At 42.6% G+C, this 20,261-nt stretch overlaps 1 protein-coding gene across 2 annotated transcripts; it reads left to right on the top strand.

Annotated features, from left to right (window-relative positions):
- The first annotated feature begins 120 nt into the window (after positions 1-120).
- LOC132387437 (zinc finger protein 239-like) lies at positions 121-7,694 on the top strand. Of its 2 annotated transcripts, none has more exons than XM_059959794.1 (3): positions 121-138; positions 1,488-1,656; positions 4,562-7,694. In XM_059959794.1, exon 3 carries the CDS (start codon positions 4,949-4,951, stop codon positions 5,648-5,650), a length of 702 nt encoding a protein of 233 aa, XP_059815777.1. In that variant the 5' UTR covers positions 121-138; positions 1,488-1,656; positions 4,562-4,948; the 3' UTR covers positions 5,651-7,694. The 2 variants fall into 2 exon arrangements, with proteins under 2 accessions (XP_059815777.1, XP_059815776.1); XM_059959793.1 differs by lacking the exon at positions 121-138 and adding an exon at positions 557-1,401.
- The last annotated feature ends 12,567 nt before the right edge of the window (positions 7,695-20,261 follow it).

The following is a 20,261-nucleotide window of genomic DNA, read 5'->3' as shown; positions in this document are numbered from 1 at the left end:
TTACCAGGATACTCCCTGGATTAGAGGGCATGAGCTATAACGAGAGGCTGGACAAACTTGTGTTGTTTTCTCCAGGCTGGGGTGAGACTGGATGGACGTTTACAAGATTACGAGAGGAATAGGTAGAGTGGACAGAGGGTATGTTTTCTCCTGGGGGTTTGAAATGTCTGACACATTTAAGGTGAGAGGAGATGTGAGGGGCAAGTTTGTTTATTTCCACAGAGTACTAGGAAGCTGGAAACTATGCCTGGGATGTTAGACCCCACCAGTCACGTGATCCCATTTGCCCCTCCCATTTAACCATAGATGTAACAATCTCTTTGTGCATGTTCACAATCTCCAGGTGGGTGGTCACGCATACTCCATGTTGTGTTGGGGAAATCTGATGTTGGCCCCTGAGTCCCATTAACTTCCCCCGAACTGGCCTCGTTTCCTGAGGCTCCTCACATTTGACCTGGAGCTTTATGGCTGTTGTGTCTTCTCCCGGACTGGGGTGGGTGAGAAAGGAGAACGTCCCAGATTGTGGGGATCTTTGATTTCACTGCCTGCTTTAGCGAGAGACTGGGAAGTCTCGGGGTGAGAATGTTTCCTGTGATGTGCTGATCTGGACACAAGGACACACATGCAACCTCTGCCAAGGCTCGAACTAGCAACCTTCAGATCTCTAGATGAACGCCTTAACCACTTGGCCACGCGCCAACACATGTGATAGTAGAACACAAAAGAAAGCACAATGTTTCCCTTTAAATTATCCTGGTACCAATTTGTTTGTTATTCCTGGAAATGTGTTCAGTACAGTTGTTGCTAACAAGGTGTACATAAGCAATCTCAGGAATGATCGGCTTTATGTATGAGGAGCATTTGATGGTTCTGGACCTGTGCTCAATGGAGTTCAGAGGGATGGTGGGGGTGGTGGAGGGATGTATGGTTAAGTAAACCTACTGAATGCTGAAAAGCCTGGATACAGTGGACATGGAGTGGATGTTTCCATTAGACAGCGAGTCTGTGATCTGACAGCACTGTCTCAGAGTAAAGATGCTTCTCTTTAAAACTGAGATGAGAAAAAATAAATTGGCCTTAAGGTGTCTGATCTGTGGAATTTGTTGCCACAGAGGTTGGTTGAGGCTCCAATTTGGATATATTTGTGACAGATTAATATATTCATGATTGCTGAGTAGCTTCAGGTTTACAGGAGGAAGACAGGGATATGGTGTTGGAATAAAAATCAGCCGTGGTTGAATGATGGGCAGACCAGATGTATCGAATCACCTAATTCTGTCTTATGTCTTACCATGACTGAATGATGGCTCCTTCTTATCCCATATCGTTCTGTGAGATGTGAGGGACAATAAAAGATTGTTCACTGAGATCGTTAAATCTGCCTTCAGTGTTTAAATTTCAGTGAGTTTTGTTCTTAGTAACATTAAGCAGAAAAGTTTAGTTCTCCTTTTCATTATTAATGTGCTTCATTGTCTCTCTGGTTAAAGTTAGACCTGTGGTGAGAGATTTATTGGAAGAAAAACACCAACTGGAGGCAAACCACGACTGAAGACGAGGGAACAGCAACAAGTGTACCAGCCCGAGGACTGAGAGCACCGACTGGAGAGAAACCAATCTGACTCGGAGATTCCAGTGATTCAGTCAGGAGAATGTTTGGTGAGTCTCGTTTACTCAAACACTGGTCCTTTAGATATTACATACCTGTACAAAGGAAGGTAGGTAATAGTGGGGAGTGAGACTGAATGTGCCCAGAAGAACCAGTTATGTCTCTGTCAGACCCAGTTGCAATCAGTCCCGGTCTGGTAATGTGCTTCCAGCAGCCCAGCCCTTTGAAACCACTCCCATTCCCTCACAGTGGTCACTCAGTTCAAGATCTTACATCCTCTGATGCAGCTTTTGGTCAGTTCTGAGTGGGGAGAGGGAAAGAGAGGGGAGTGTTTATACTGACTGTCTTTCAAAAACATTAATTGTTTGAACTTGCTGCAAACTCTCTACCCATACCCTGTACTTTCTCAACCAAATTATTGACATAGATTACAAGTAGCAATGGGCATAACCTCAGGGAACGTCACTAAGAAACAGTCTCTCACCATCACCCTCTGATTCCTACCACCCAGCCATTCCCAGGCTCTGGGGCTCTGTAACAAACTCAATGTTAACAGGAAGATTAGTCAGTGATTAAGATGATGAGAGAATTGTGGCCTCCTGAAAGGACATGCGAGCTGAGCTGTCTGATTCATTGGACCAGATCCACCCTCGTTGACAACGTAATTTACCCCTTGCTCATCCATATCACTCACAGTACCCCAACCACCCTCCGTCCCGCCAGTGGCCCCACACCCTTCTGACCATTCATCCCACACCGACACATAGACAGGCCCCCTTCACCCACGTCCACCCTCCCAGCTTGGGGAACCACAACAAACTGATCCCGCGATCCCGACACAGTGCAAAACTAAAACCAGGGATGTAAGACTGGAGAGCCCGGAGCCTCCAGCTGTCCGGCTCGGTCCCGGCCCTTTGCCACTTGCAACCGGCCCTGGATTTACACAAACCCGAGATTAACCCCTTCCTCACCGCCACCTGAACAGGAGAAACACCCGCATCAGCTGGGGTTGAGCTGCAGTTGGTTCCGGTATGTGTTAAAGCTCCCCGCTGTCGGATATGGAGACCAGAATCGTACGCGGTAAAACCATATAACAATTACAGCATGGAAACAGGCCGTCTCGGCCCTTCTAGCCTGTGCCGAACGCTTACTCTCACCTCATTCCACTTACCTGCACTCACCCCATAACCCTCCATTCCTTTCCTGTACATATACCTATACAATTTTTTTTAAATGACAAAATCAAACCTGTCTCTACCACTTCCACTGGAAGCTCGTTCCACACAGTTACCACTCTCTGAGTAAAGAAGTTACCCCTCGTGTTGCCCCCTAATCTTTTGCCCCTTAACTCTCAACTCATGTCCTCTTATTTGAATCTCCCCTACTCTCAATGGAAAAAACCTGTCCACGTCAACTCTGTCTATCCCCTCATAATTTTAAATACCTCTATCAAGTCCCCCCACAACCTTCTATGCTCCAAATAATGAAGACCTAACTTGTTCAACCTTTCTCTGTAACTTGGGTGCTGAAACCCAGGTAACATTCTGGTAAATCTCCTCTGTACTCTATTGACATCTTTCCTATAATTTCGTGACCAGAACTGTATACAAAACTCCAAAATCTGGCCTCGCTAATGCCTTCTACAATTTTAACATCACATCCCAACTCCAATACTCAATGCTCTGATTTATAAAGGCCAGCATACCAAAAGCTTTCTTCACCACATGAGATTCCACCTTCAGGGAAATATGCACCATTATTCCTAGATTTCCTCACACTGTCTACAAGCTTTCTCTATTTGTGAACTAACCACTTCTCTCCTAGTCTCTTCAATTTGATTCCCACCCCCCAACCATTCTAGTTTAAAGTCTCCCCAGTAGCCTTCACAGATCTCCCGCCAGGATATTAATCCCCCTAGGTTTCAAGTGTAACCCGTCATTTTTGTACAGATTACTCCTGCCCCAAAAGAGGTCCCAATGATCAAGAAACTTGAATCCCTGCCCCTTGCTCCAATCCCTCAGCCACGCATTTATCCTCCACCTCATTCCATTACTACTGTCACTGCCGCGTGGCACAGTCAGTAATCCCGAGATTACTCCAGCCCTCCCTTCTTGCTCCCTCTCTCCCTCACTCTCAATTCTCCCTCACCCCTTCCTTGTCATCACAAGGATGTTGCCAGATCTGGAGGACTTGGGTTATAAGGAGAGATTGAACAGGCCAGGACTTCATTCCTTGGAATGTGGAAGATTGAGGGGAGATTTGATGGAGGTATACTACAATTATGAGGGTTAGAGATAGGGTAAAAGCAAGCTGGCTTTTACCACTGAGATGGGGTGTGACTATAACCAGAGGCCATGGGTTAAGTGTGAAAGGTGAAACATTCAGGGGAACATGAGGGGAAACTTCTGCCGGGTGAGATTCCAAAGAGATCACCAGCTCGAAACCCAGCACGGATGGAATGCGTGCAGGGGAGCCGGCTGGATTCGAACTCGGGACCTTTCATCCTGAAGTCTGGCATTGATGCCACTATGCCACCAGCCAGGTCAGGAGATATTGACATGGCATTGAAACTGTGGCACTTTATATTAACATTACATAAAGGGAAACCCCAGCTGCACGTCAACAAAGGCTATTTACGTGAGAGGGTTTATTTACCGTGGGGCCAGACACCCTTTCAGCTCAGTGGGAAGAGGGACTAATTCAAATGGACAGAGTCAAACAGAGCCAAGTCACAGATTGGAGATGGCATAAGTGTCCCACTCTTATAGACCATCAGAGAGTTTGAGGGTCGTTCCAGATACCAGTACTGTGCCCAGTTAGAAGGTGATTTCTCTCTCCAACTTGTGTTGAGCTTCACTGTAACAGTGTGATATCGGATCACACCTTGGCAACTCAAGTGATCTCATCTCAAATGTTGTCCTTCACCCACTGATGGATTTTTAAATCTTTTCACAGGTTAAAATCGACCAGGAATTTGTCTATGGGAATTCAAACTCAACACACCAGTTGTGCTGTCTCTGTCTAGATATTTAAGGAGCAAGAGATTCAATCAGCCATCCTTCCTGCTCAGACTTTGCGGAGGGATTCACTCGGTCATCTGATCAATTGACACGTCCATCATTTTACACGGGAGAGACCATTCACCTGCTCAGACTGTGGGAATGGATTCACTCGGTAATCTCAACTGAAGCTACACACTGGGGAAGTCCATTCATCTATTCTGTGAGTGGGAAGGGGTTCAGTCGGTCTTCCCACCTGTGGACACACCAGTCAGTTCACACGGGGCAGAGGCTGGTCATCTGCTGAATTTGTGGGGAAGGATTCACTCGGTCATCTGATCTAATGGCTCACCAGCGAGTTCACACCGGGCAGCGGCTGTTCGCCTGCTCAGACTGTGGGAAGGGATTCACTTGCTCATCTAAACTGAAGGTACATCAGCGAGTTCACACTGGGGAGAGGCCATTCACCTGCTCAGACTGTGGGAAGGGATTCACTTGCTCATCCACACTGAAGGCACACCAGCGAGTACACACAGGGGTGTGGCCGTTCACCTGCTCAGAATGTGGGAAGGGATTCAGTCAGTCATCTGATCTACAAAAACACCAGCGAGTTCACACTGGGGAGAGGCCGTTCATCTGCTCAGACTGTGGGAAGGGATTCAGTCATTCATCCACCCTACACAGTCACCAACGAGTTCACACTGGGGAGAGGTCATTCACCTGCTCAGATTGTGGGAAAGGATTCAGTCATTCATCCACCTTACAGAGACACCAGCGAGTTCACACTGGGGAAAAGCCATTCACCTGCTCAGAATGTGGGAGGGGATTCACTCAGTCATCTGATCTACAAAACCACCAGCGAGTCCACACTGGGGAGCGGCCATTCACCTGCTCAGTCTGTGGGAAGGGATTCACACAGTCGTCCAAACTATTGGCACACCAGTCAGTTCACACTGGGGAGCGGCCGTTCACCTGCTCAGACTGTGGGAAGGGATTCACGCTGTCATCTAATCTACTGAGACACCAGCGAGTTCACACTGGGTAGAGGCCGATCACCTGCTCAGTCTTTGGGAAGAGATTCTCTCGGCCATCTCCACCAAATGTGCATGATTGTCAAGTCAAATTTGAGTTTCAGGAAGGTATCAAGGAAGAGCAAGAATTCACTGGCAGAGAGGACGGAACCTACTGTCTGAGGGCGGTTTCTGCCCAGAACATTTGGGCGGACCCCGCAACGTCACAGTGGCAGTCCGAGAGCAGCGTCACAACCCGCGGTAAGATGCCGAACTTTAAATAATTGTTGATACTGTTTCAGGGAAAGGAACACTGCTGTCACTGCGTTTGGTTTAACTCCGCCATCGGGATCATCGCATGCAGGCACTTCTTGAAAATGGCGCAAGGCTTAAGAAGTGCTTGCGAACCTTCGAGAGAGTTCACCCAGTTTGGAATCATAACGGTCCAGTAGAGAAACGGAGGTGCACGTCCAAAATTGTCTCCGAAGTCCGAGAGGCAGCCAGTTTTTCACCTAATCCTAATGCTGATGCTACTGCTACTGCCACTGCCTTATGACTATCCTTGACTAGACTAATGACTGACATGACTGATTATTTATGACTACTGACTAATAACTAAGAACTATGAAATGCCACACTTGTGAAAATAAAAATAAAAAATGGAAAAGAAGGAAAGTTGTTTGGTCATTGAATGGAATCCGGTTAAAACCTTCGGGTATTCAGTCCCGTTCGAGTGTGGAAGCTGCACATGTGCAAAGGGAGCAGTGAAAATACTGCTTGACAAAACTGTTTGACTCGGAAACTGGAGGACCAGGAAACAGAAATCTGTGAGCTTTGAGCTGGGACAGCAAGAGCAATAAACTGTAGTCCTGAAAAAGGAAGGAAGGAGAAAGGAGGATGCTGAAATACTAACACCAACGGCGTTGGGCTTTTCCTCTAATTTTCCCACGCCAGCCATCAGACTGAAACCGACGGCCCTTCCCAAGTTTCCTGGCAGCAGACGTGATTTTCACAGGTGGAGAAAGGACTGGGAAGCACTCCAGAGGCAGGGAGAGCCGACCGGTGCAAGAGAGGTGAAAAAGATTCAACTGCTGGACAGTCTTGACCACAAAGTCAGAAGAGACCTTCGCCTCAAAACTTATAAAACTGCAGATGTCATCTTTCGTGTTCTAGAAAACCGCTATGGAAATCGAGCGTGGAAATCGGAAATGGATAGTATTGGTGCAGCATGCGAGCCAAAATGCGGGGGTTGCGGCTGCGGAAACTGCCAGCCGGGCGGCAAAGGAATGACTCTTGCTGAAGAGAGGGAACTTGTATACAAATTCATATACAAAAAAAAATCAAAGCAATAGTGATAAGGGAGAAAGAAAGGCATGAATATTGACTTCTCTAACTTCCGTTAATGCCCCTCCTCCCCTTCTTACCCCATCCCTGACATACTGAGTTGCCCATCATGCCACCTGTTCTCTATCTCCCTCTGGTGCTACCCTCCACCTTTCTTCCTCCCTAGGCCTCCTGTCCCATGATCCTTTCCCTTCTCCAGCTCTGTATCACTTTTGCCAATCACCTTTCCAGCTTTCAGCTTCACTCCACCCGCTCCGGTCCTCTCCTATCATTTCACATTTCCCCCTCCCCCACCTACTTTCAAATCTCTTAGTACCTTTCCTTTCTGTTAGTTCTGACGAAGGGTCTCGGCCAGAGCTTCTCCCTATAGATGCTGCCTGGCCTGCTGTGTTCCACCAGCATTGTGTGTGTGTTGTTTGAATTTCCAGCATCTGCAGATTTCCTCGTGTTTGCACAATACTTCACATTATGGATCATATATACAAAAAAGTAAAATCAAAGCAATAGTGATAAGCGTGGACGCTGAAAAGGCATTTGATTCGGTTAATTGGAAATTTCTTTACAGAGTTTTACATAGATTTGGTTTCCATAACAATTATTAAAACTATACAGGCACGATATGACAACCCTACTGCTAGGATTAAAATCAATGGATATTTAATCAAATAGTCTTACCCTAGAAAGGGTCACAAGACAGGGTTGTGAATGGTCAGCACTACTCCTCGCGTTTTATCTGGAACCATTAGCTCAATACATGAGACAAAATGGGTAATTACTAGTAAAGGGACAGAGCATAAATCGGCTTGTTACGTGGATGACATTTTGATCTATTTACCTGATTGATGCAATCCTTTGAACAATATGGTCAATTATCAGGATACAAGATCAACATAGATAAAACCCAATTACTTTCATATTACTATAGCCCAGCAAGAGAAATTGAAAGTAGATAACCCCGGGCATGGCAAACAGGGTCTTTCAAATATTTGGGCATCATTATGCCAAAAGATTAGGCAACATTATCAGAATGTAATTATCAGCCTGTATATATAAAAAAAATAAGGAATAGATGGCAAGATGGAACCTGATTCCTTTCTTTTAGTTTCAGTTCAAGGAGTGAGTCTATTATAATGAATACACTGCCCAGACTGATATAGCTCTTTCAGACCTTACCAATAGAGATTAATCAAAATCAATTCAATGAATGGAACAAGATGTTATCAAGGTATATTTGGCAAGGTAAAAGACCTAGAGTTCATCTCAAAACTTTGCAATTAGCAAAGGAAAAGGGTGGATGTGGCCTAACTTCTCTTAGAGGTTATTATTTTGCAGCACAGTTGAGAGCTGTGATATGCTGGAGCAACCCATCGTATGACGCTCAATGGAAAAACATTGAGGAGCGGGTACTTCCCATCCCCGTACAAGCAATTTTGGCTGATAATAACTTGCAAAGGTACATAAATACTATTAATAATCCATGGGTGAAATTGACTCTTAAAATATGGAAAACTACTATAAAAGAATATAATCTCGAGGGAGATACTGCAATTCTTAAATGGTGTGCATATGACTCGGATTTTACACCAAATAAATTGGATGCTAGATTTAAGGACTGGACAGCTAATGGAATAACAGTTCTTTGCAACATAATGAAAGAAGGAACACTGTTCAGCTTTGAAATGCTGAAAGAGAAACATTTAGAAAAACAAGATTTTTATCAGTATATATAGATGCGACAGTATGTTAATAGGATGCTTAAAATTGTAACCAAGGCAAGTACGTGCATGTTAGAGCTGTTTAGAAAAGCATATAATTCAGATAGCGGTAGTAGAATTATTTCAAGCATGAATAAGGATTTGTCAAATCTTAAAATACATTTGACTTCATACATTAAAACAAAATGGGGGAAGGAAGGAGGGATAATTATATGTGAGGAAGAATGGACAACAATATGGAGGTATCAATGGAAGTGTACCAGTTCACAGAAATGGAGGGAGTTCGGACGGAAAAACTTGATAAGATATTTTATTACACCCTCTTAGGTATCCCATTATGATAGTAACCTCGCGGTTTGCTGGGGAAACTGTGGAAATCGAAATGCAAATCATTATTATATTTTTTGTGACTGCCCTGTTATCAAAGACTATTGGAGGGGGATACACAATGCCCGACATGACATCTTTAAATGTGAAATACCTTTGGGGAGTAAGACCATATATTTTGGATATATACCTCAAGAATGGTTGCAAAAATATAAATATTTAATGAATATATGGTTGGCGGCTGGTAAAAAGACTGTTACTAGGAAATGGTTATCACAGGAGAGCCCAAGGTTAAATGCATGGATGGAAATTACAATGGACATTTACAAAATGGAGAAGATAATCATAATCTGGAACAATTTGCTTCATACTGGGAAAAATGGTTTAACTACATAATGCCTCATAGGCCCGATTTTATTCTCACAAATCATTTAATATGTTGTTAAAAAAAAATCACTCCCTACTTGTACATAGTTTCTTTTCGTTTCGTTTTGCTTGTTTTTTTTTCTTTCACTCTTTTCTATAAGTGTATACCTCAGATATATTCAATGCTGAGATTTGTGACATATATGATTATATGATATATATCTACAATGTCTGAAATACAACTTCTGGAAATGTTTCTTTGACGATGAACTTCAATAAAAAACAACAAGAAAAACAGATAAAACTTTTAAGTATATATTTTCATCAAAAATGAACAGGATTCAGCACTCCATGTGTGTATATGCAATCGTGATAAGAGATACAGACCAGAACACGTACATGTGAGGCCAACTCAGAACAATAAATCATCACTCTGGAAGAAAACATTAACCAGTGGAATGAGTATGACCCTCCATGCGAGACATCCCAACGATCTGAGTAGACTAGATGGTGACAAGGAAGCCTTGAGCACCGGAGTGAGAGTTGGTGACTCTCCCCAAAAAACAAAGGGGTTCCTTGCAGAAATAAAGGACGCTTGACAAAAGGGGGAAAACATCAAAAAATACATGAAATATTAACAAACGAGGCAGTTAGTGCAGAAAATGCCAGAGAAAGCAGACACAACCCAACACATTCCAGGATCCTGCAACAGTTTTACTCAATCTGATTACTCACAAAGGTACAAACAAATGGCAAATATCATTCACCAAAATCTTGCTTTAAAATACAAACTCATGAATGCCCATCACTTCACAAAGGTACCATAAATTCAAGCCCGATACAGTTTTAGTGTCAAAATCTTACATATTATATGATAATCAATACATTATTTCAGATAGGACAATCCATAATAACCATCCAGCTATAATATTACGGGATAACCAAACACGATCAACTCCCCCAGCAGATTAAACCATTCCCAACACATACATGTTCCTCAACCAGTGGAGCACCTCACCACAGTCATTGTTTGTGCCATCAGTCAGACAACCAAATTATATTCTCTGTCAATCAGCTTCCAAATGTTGCTACTCTGTCATTCGTTGCCACGCCCCGCTGCTGCTTCCCTTCTCATCATACGTTCAGAATCCAAAGCCCCACTCTCTGCCCTGTGTAGACTTCCCTCGGGTTTCTGACCCTGCTTCGTTGAACATCCGACAGGTGGTTCCCCATTCTGCTTTCAGTCTTTAAAGGACAGGGGTGTTTTCAACAAATTTTAGAAGCAGGGAAAATGACCCATAATACGGAAATGAGTCGTGAATAAGGAGGTTAACTAGCAAAGTCATTCTTCATCAGTCCAGAGATGAGAGGGGCGAAGAACATGTTGGAGAGAACTGCAGTCAGCTCGTCTTCTTCAGTCTGCAGATAACTCAAGGGGAACCTCTTCCCCCAGAAAGTGGTGACTGCAACCCATTTCGCAGGGAGAACGAGAGGGGAACAACAGGGGAGGATTTAAAAGGAGAGTCGTGGAACAGAATCAGTGGTAGGGTTTAGCAGGCCTGAGTTGACTCTCTGCTGTACACTAGCACTGTTATAAATTCAACAGATTCCGAAGACTTACTAATGAGGCCGACATTATGCAGGTGTTCCAAACTATAAGTGTACAGAAACGGAGAAAGTGCGCAGTTGAGAGAATTCGGCCTTTTCTCCTTGGAGCGACTGAGGATAAGAGGTGACCTGATAGAGGTGTACAAGATGATGAGAGGCATTGATCTTGTAGATAGTCAGCGGCTTTTCCTCAGGGCTACAATGGCTGCCACGGGTTTAATGTGCTTGGGAGCAGGTACAGAGGAGATGTCAGGGGTAAGTTTTATACTCAAGAGTGGTGGGTGTGTGGAATGGGCTGCCGGCAATGGTGGTGGAGGCGGCTACGATAGGGTCTTTTAAGAGACTACTGGATAGGTACATGGAACTTAGAAAAATAGAGGGCTATGGGTAACCCTCGTAAATTCTAATGTCGGGACATGCTCAGCACAACTTTGTGGGCCGAAGGGCCTGTATTATGCTGTAGGTTTTCTATGTTTATTTTTTTCCTTTACCCCACTTTTGTGGAATCAACAAACAGAGAGGACTGGTTTAAGGTGAGAGAGGATTGATTTAATAGGGATCCCAGGGGAAAATTATTAATCCACTCTCCCTTCCGTTTCATTGTTTAACTAACACGATGAGTGCACTCTCAGGTTGGAGGAGCAACACCTCATATTACTTCCGGGTAGCATGAGCATCGATATCTTTAACTTCTATCTCCACCTTTTCATTTCATCAACCCACACGCCAGTCTCTTCCATTATGTCTCCTCACTTCTCTCTTCTCCACGGCGGATCGTCTCCCTCTAGTTGCCCTTTACTTTCTTCCCCATTGTCCGCTCTCCTCTCCTATCAGATTCCTCCTTTTCAGCCCTTTGCATTTTCCACCTGCCACCTCACAGCGCCTCACTTCATCTCCCCCCCCCCCCCACTCACTCACCTTCACTCTTATCTGGCTTCACCTATCATCTACCAGCTTGGACACTTTCCACTCCCCGCTCCATCTTATTCCGGCTTCTCCGCACTTCCAGTCCTGATGAAGGGTCTCGGCAGGAAATCTCTGTTTTGCTTCATCCCCTCTATAGTAGCTACCAGACCTCCTGACTTCCTCCAACATTTTGTGTCTGTGACTCTGCATCTCCAACATCTGCAGAAACTCAGCGGGACAGAGTGCAGTATGCAGAGACTACATCGGGTCTCACTGATGTCGAGGAGGCCACAACTGGAAAACCGGAAACAGTGGATGACCCCAACAGTCACGATGCTGAAAAGTTGCCTCAAATGGAAGGACTGTTTGGGACCCTGACTATTGGTGAGGAAAGTGGTTTCGGGCAGGTCTGGCACTTCACCCACTTGCAGTTAGCTTCCAGTCCACTTCACTATCGTTGTAAACCTCTCCCTTCTGTGGACAACACTGCCACTTGGTGGTGATTTGCCACAATAACAGGACCACCGATTTGTGGACATCCACAGCTTATATACTGTGCACGAATTGATTGTATGTTCATAAAGTGACGCTCGGCATTGGATGCCTGCATATAAGATGACAGACGGGAAATGATAAAGCAGAGGTGTTTAGTGTTGTGGAAGGGTGGGTTAGAGGGTAGAGATATTTATCAGCCTTACTGCTTGGGAAAAGTATCTGTCCCGGAGGCTGGTAATCCTGGTAAGGATGCTGAGCATCTCCCCACCAATGAGAGTGAGATGAATCGACCATCAGTGGGATGGGTGGAGATAGATTATGAAAATTAGGTTGGTGCTTGATCTCAAGAGAGGGAAATTGGAAAATACTAATGAGGTGCTTTTAGAATTGCTTGTAATTGTGCCCTCTTGAAAAATGTTAATTCTGGAATGGGTGTTGTCCAAAGAACCAAATTTGATTAGGGAGCTTATGGTAAAGGAACCACGTGGACATTGTGATCGTAACATGTTGCAATTCACCCTGCACTTTGAGAGAGGAAAGGTACAACAAGATGCATCATTATTAGTAGGGTGAGGGGAACTACGGAGGCACGGGACAAGAGCTTACCAAAGTTGATTGGAAAGGGACACTAGCAGGGATGATGGCAGAATTGCTATGGCTGGAGTTGTTCAACTTGACAGCCTCAGGGTTGAAGAGAAACACATCATATTCCACCTGCAGAGCTCCAACAGGAAGGCATGAATATCGGTTTCTCCTTCCAGTAAAAAAATTACTGCCCACCTTTCCTTCTACATACCCCCGAGTAATGTAACTTTACACATTCTGACCACTGACATCTGGGACTTCCATATTCCTGCCAGTGTCTTCTACAGATAAGAGTGATGTACGATACTTATTCAGTTCATCAGCCATCATCTTTCACCCTCACCCCATTAATACCTCTCCAGCATCATTTTCCATTGGTTTGATATTCGCTGCTGTCTCTCTTTTACACTATATATGCCTGAAGATAAAAATAGTATCCTCTTTAATAATACTGGCTAGCTCACCTAAGTATTCCATCTTTTCCTTCTTAATGATTTTAGTTGCATTCTGTTTGCTTTTAAAAGCTTCACAATCCTCCAACTTATATTAATTTTTGTTCTGTGCCCTCTCTTTGTTTTATATGTTGTCTTCGGTTTCCCTTATCAGCCACGGTTTTGTCAACTTACCTTTAGAATACCACTTCCACTCTGTGACTTCTGAATTGCTTCTAGAAATTCCAGCCATTGTTGCTCTGTTTCATGTTCTTTTCAAATCAATTTTGACAATTTTTCTCTCATGCCTCTCTAATTCTCTTTATTCCACATCGACTTTAGTTTCTCCTTCTCTAATATCGGGGTGAATTTGATCAGATTAAGAACACTTGCCCCTGAGTGTTCTTTGGACTCAAGTGACCTAATTAATTCCGGTTCGTTACTGCACCCAATCCAGAATAGCTGATCCCCAAGTGGGCTCAATCACAAGCTGCTCTAAAAAGCATCTTGTAGGCATGCTAGGAATTCCTCCTCTTCAAACCAACACCATCCTGATTTTCCTAATCACCTGCATGACAATCCCCATGACTATTGTAACATTGCCCGTTTGGCACTCATTTTCCATCTCTCATTGTAATTTGTGGACCACATATTTACTACTGTTTTGGGGTCACTATAAAATTCCCATCAGGGATTTTTTGTACATTTGCTGTTCCTTAATACTACCCACAGATTCTACACTGCCCAACGCTATGCCACCTCTTATCTAATGATTTTATTTAATATTTCACCAACAGAGTCACACAACCCCACGACCAGCTTGTTATTTCACTAAACATATAATATCTGGGAAACAAGAGGACTTGCAGGTGCAAGAAATCGAGAGAAATTCACACAAAGTGCTGGAGAAGCTCAGCAGGTCAGGCAGCATCTGTGGATGGGAATCAACATTTCGGGCCAAGACTCTTCTTTGGGACTCTTGATAACCACGTATCTGGGAAATCAACAAGCAAAGACAACAGAAAGTAGTGCAATATTGAGAAAACCTGTGACAAAATTTATTTCAAGGCTTTAAAATCTGCGGAACAGAGCTCAAAAATCAACAAGTACAACAAAGGCAATAAACACTTCCATCAATACCGACATTGACTTTTTTTAAATGAAAATATCTTAGTCCCATTTCGATCATAAAATTTACAAAGTTAAGTAAGAACAGAAATGACAAGTTTAGAAAAGTCTATTTACACTCAAACCCACTGAGATTAACACTACCTTGGACAGAAGGAGGAAGAAGAATAACGCACATGAGAAAAAAAATCACATATGACCACAAGACACAGGAGCAGAATCGGCCATTTGGCCCATCGAGTCTGCTACACCATTTCATCATGAGCTGATCCAATCTGCCCTTTAGTCCCATTCCCCCGCCTTCTCACCATAAACTTTGATGCCCTGACTACTCAGATACCTATCAATCTCTGCCTTAAACACACTCAATCACTTGGCCTCCACTGCTGCCCGTGGCAAAAAAATGCCACAGATTCACCACCCTCTGACTAAAAAAAATTCTCCACATCTCTGTTCTGCATGGGCGCCCTGCAAACCTTAAGTCATGCCCTCTTGTACTAGGCTCCCCCAGTCACTCCTGAAATTGCATTCAGCAATGGGGATGGACTAATATCCAGCCTGCAGCTTCTTGGAACTTTCTCCCCAATGTGAACCCAGTCGTGTGTTACAAGGTTAGATTATTGAGTGAATCCCTTCCCATATTCACAGCAGGTGAACGGCCTCTCCCCAGTGGAACACAATGATGCAGCATTCGTGGAAACGGTTGAGTGAATCTCTTCCCAAAGTCTGAGTAGACGATCATTGTATAACCGGTGTGAACTTGCTGGTGTTTTAATAGATGAGATGATCGTGTGAATGCCTTCCCACATTTAGAGGTCGACGGCCTCTCCCCAGTGGAACTCACTGGTGTGCCAGCAGATGAGATAACTGAGTGAATCCCTTCTCACAATCTGAGCGGGTGAAATCCCTCTCTGCTGTGTTGTTACGTACTCGTGTCACATGACAGTGGAGCCCTTGTCATGTGACTGGGGTTGAAGCTGTACTGGACTTGAAGTGATGGTCTTGTGATGGTGGAATGATGTCATTTTCCCGCCAGTAGAGATCATGTGACGGGTTTTTTTTTTACAGGTTATAAAAGGTAGACCCCACCCTGTGAGGAGGGGCAGTTCGTGGCTGGATTTGCCAGGTTGACTTCATGCCACTGCGTGTTTTAAGAGATGACGCAGTTTAGTTGAAGGATGAAGTTTTTATTTAATGCCTAAAGTTTAAAAGGTTATTGCCAGCAGGTTCTTTATGATTATGTTAGTTCGAAATTAGAGGAGAGTGAAGATTCGAAGTTGGAAGTTAAAGATCGAGGAGAATCGCTTTCTACGGTGAAACGGGGGCGACCTTTGTTCGATCCTTATTTGGAAGGATTTCGTTGACTATCTTCGTGTTAATCCCTAGGTTTACCTAGAAAGGATTGAAGGTAGTGGAGAAGGAAAGGTCAGTGCCTTTAAGCCGTTCTGTTTCGTGAATTCTTCGTGGGAAGTTCGATGTCGGGGATCGAAGCAAGCGACGTGAAAGAGAACCTAAATCGTCCTGTAAAGTCTCTCCTTTTAAATGGACTGTGAGCATATCGAACTTTTGGCAATACCACTTTAAAGAACTGTTTTTGGAATATCACTTTATGAACTGTTTGGGCTGCCGCTCAGCAGCTGTTTCCGGTTACGGTAGTGTTTGTTTACTTTTGGGGGGTTGGTTTTCTGTGTTTAATAAACGTGTTGTTTGTTATAAGAAACCCTTGCCGATCTCATATATTTATTGTTGCCTGAATACGTAACATTAAATATGGGGGCTGCGTCTGGATCGAATCATTTGAGTTTGAATGCTTGCTGACTTTTATATCGGTGTTTTGGAAACGGGGATTACTCGGTTCTTTTGTTTGGCTTGTTGTGGTATTCGGCAGCAATGAATATTGATGAGTTTCTGGCTTCGCCAGCTGCGGAGGTGTTGGTGAAGGCGAAAAAAACTGAGGTGTTTGAGATAGCTAGTAGATTGCGACTTAAAGGTATTTTGCAGACTACTTCTAAGGCTGTAATACAGAGGAAAATCGCGTCACACTATGTGGATTCGGGTGTTTTTGATGAATCGATTTTAGAGTCGTTTCCAATAAGTAATCTGGAGATGCAGTTGCAAATCGAACAAATGAAATTGGAGAGGTGTAAATTGGAGGCGGAACAAAAGCAGAGAGAATTTGCATATGCAATGGAGGAATTAAGGTCTGGAAATCAGTCTTCTGATTCTAAAAAAACGTTTGTTGCTAGTCAAGAAATTAAATTGGTCCCTCCATTTAGTGAAACAGAAGTGGAAAGGTATTTTCAAAATTTTGAAACTATTGCTCGGATGTCAGAGTGGCCGAAAGATAAATGGTTAGTGTTGTTACAGGGTGTAATTAAAGGCAAAGCACAACAAGTTTACACTGCTTTAACAGCTGCGCAAGCACTTGATTATGATATTGTAAAGAGGCATATTTTAAACGCATATGTGTTAGTCCCAGAAGTATATAGGGAAAGATTCAGAAGTTTGAAAAAGTCTGTGGAAAAAACTTATGTGGAATTTGCCTATGATAAAGCTATGTGTTTTGAGAGATGGGTTTCTTCTAAAAATGTAAATGGGGACTATGATACATTGAGAGAGCTGATTTTAATGGAGGAATTTAAAAGAAGCATTCCTGTTGAAGTAAGGACCTACTTAAATGAGAAGGATACTGATAAATTGCAGGACTGTGCTAGATTAGCTGATGAGTATGTTTTGATCCATAAGAACAAATTTCCTCAGGGCAGAATTTTTAAGAGGAAAAATAACACAGAGACTCCAGGTAAATCTGAAATTAAATCGGAGGTTAATGAGAAAGTTGATGAGAAAGGAAAGCCTGTGAAGGAAAGACAGTTTGGTCTTACTTGTAACTATTGTAAGAAGCCGGGCCATGTAATAGCTAACTGTTACAAATTGAAAAAGAAAGAGAAGGAAGCAGTTCCAGATGCTTGTGTGCAACATACTGAAGCACCTGTAAAGTTACAGGGTTTGATAAAAACAAATGAGGCCTTGTTAGAGTCTGACCAAGTTAGAAAGGGATATGATCATTTTGTAACTGAAGGGTTTGTATCCTTGAAGGAAGGATCTACTCTGGTGCCAATAAAAATCCTTAGGGATACTGGTGCTTTTCAATCATTGATGTTAGACAGTGTGTTGAAGTTTAATGAAGAGTCTGATACTGGTGAGGTAAATTACATAAGAGGTGTTGGAAGTGATTTTATGCCTGTACATTTACATAAAGTAAATTTAAAGTCGGGGTTAGTTACTGGATTTGTTAAAGTAGGATTACAGCATAGCTTACCTGTGAAGGGTATTTCTTTATTGCTAGGTAATGAATTGGCAGGTGGACAAGTTTTTCCTGAAGTGCATTTGACAATGGAGTCAGCGGAACCAGAGTTGAATTCTAACACAGATTCTTCCTGTGTTGTGACAAGAGCTATGGCGAAAAAGATTGATGCGCAGAATGAGGTTGTTATTCAGGACTGTTCAACTCAGGATTTGAGTTTTGAGGATGTGTCAGAGACTTTCTTATCTTCGTTGTTTGAACAAGATTCAGGGAGTAAGTCTGACTATAAAGATTTATCTTTGTCTCGGAAGGAGATGATAGCAGAATAAAGACTCTGAGATTATAAAATTAAAAGAGCAGGTTTTACTAGATAGTGAAATTGATAAGGTGCCAGTAGGATATTACTTGGAAAAAGGAGTGTTGATGAGGAAGTGGAGATCGCCTACAATTCCTGCAAGTGAGGATTGGAATGTTGTTTACCAGGTAGTTGTTCCAAAAGCTTATCGAAATGAGATTTTGACTTTAGCTCATAGTGTGCCTTTAGGTGGACATCAAGGGGTAACGAAAACTGTGGACAAGATTTTAAAACATTTTTACTGGCCTGGTCTAAGAAAAGATGAGGCGATGTTTTGTAAAACGTGCCATACTTGTCAAATTGTGGGTAAACCAAGTCAGGTTACACCAGTAGCTCCATTACAACCTATCCCAGCATTTGGTGAACCATTTTCTAAAGTTATTGTAGATTGTGTTGGTCCATTACCAAAGACAAAAACTGGTTATCAGTATTTGTTGACTATTATGTGTACTTCTTCTAGGTTTCCCGAGGCAGCACCACTTAGGAATATAAAAGCTAAGACTGTGACAAAGGCCCTTATAATTTTTTTTTTACTTATTTTGGATTACCTAAGGAGATACAAACTGATCAAGGCAGTAATTTTATGTCTGGATTGTTTCAACAGATAGTTTATAAATTGGGAGCTAAGCAAATCACTTCGTCTGCATACCATCCAGAATCGCAGGGTGCCTTGGAGAGGTTTCATTCTACCCTCAAGAATATGATTAGGACATTTTGTGTGGAAAATGAAAGTGACTGGAATGAGGGTATAAACTTACTTTTATTTGCAGTAAGGGAATCGGTACAGGAATCTTTAGGTTTTAGTCCATTTGAACTTGTGTTTGGGCATAGAGTTAGAGGACCTTTAGCTTTGTTGAAAGAACAGTGGATTAATAAGGAGGTACACACTAATTTGTTGGACTATGTGTTGAAATTTAAGGACAGGTTACATAAAGCTTGTAGCTTAGCTAAGGAAAATTTAAAGTTGGCTCAGGAGAAAATGAAGACTTGGTATGATAAAGACGCTAGGATGAGGATGTTTAAGCCTGGAGATAAGGTGTTGGTTCTTTTCCCAGTGCAGACAAATCCTTTACAAGCTAGATTTCATGGTCCTTATGAAATTGTGTCTAAAATCAATGATGTGGATTACGTGGTAAAAACTCCAGATCGTAGAAGGTCAACACAACTTTGCCATATAAATATGTTGAAACCATATTTTGAGAAACAATCTGATACTGTGACTGTTGTGGTTAGTGAGAATGAGTTTGATTTAACTAGGAACATGATAGATGATTCATCTGACTTTCATTCTAAATCCAACATTGTTTCTGTTAGGTTACCAAATTCAACCATTCTGGAAAATATTGATGAAAAATTAGCACATTTACAGTTAGAGCAGAGACAACAGATGAAGGAGTTGATTTTTAAATATAGGGAGTTGTTTCCAGATGTTCTGAGAAGGTCTACTATAGCTTCACATGATGTAGATATTGGGGATGCCAAACCTATTAAACAACATCCATATAGGATGAACATGGAAAAATGTGAACTTGCTGAGAAAGAAATTGAATATATGTTAGAGAATAATATCATTAGACATTCTAACTCGAATTGGAGTTCGCCATGTGTTATGGTGGCAAAGCCAGATGGTAGTATTAGGTTTTGTACGGATTATACGAAGGTGAATGCTGTAACGAAAACAGATGCATATCCAATTCCTAGAGTAGATGATTGTGTAGATAAAGTTGGAAAGGCAAAGTTCCTTACAAAGATTGATTTATTGAAAGGGTATTGGTGTGTTCCATTAACGGACAGAGGTAGAGAGATTTCTGCATTTGTAACTCCATCTGGGTTATATGAGTATAATGTTCTTCCATTTGGGATGAAGAATGCCCCAGGTACTTTCCAGAGGATGATTAACTTTGTGATTCAGGGATTGAAAGATACTGATGCTTATATTGATGATTTAGTGACAGGAAATGATACTTGGGAAGCACACATTATTGCGATGGAGAAATTGTTTGAAAGACTTTCAAAAGCTAACTTAACTATTAATTTAGCAAAGAGTGAATTTGGACATGCCACTGTGACTTACCTTGGTTA

This window comes from Hypanus sabinus, unplaced genomic scaffold, assembly GCF_030144855.1.
Source record: "Hypanus sabinus isolate sHypSab1 unplaced genomic scaffold, sHypSab1.hap1 scaffold_1857, whole genome shotgun sequence".
Lineage (NCBI taxonomy): Eukaryota > Metazoa > Chordata > Chondrichthyes > Myliobatiformes > Dasyatidae > Hypanus > Hypanus sabinus.
The sequence above is the reverse complement of the archived record's forward strand: the minus strand, read 5'-3'. Positions and strand labels throughout refer to the sequence as shown.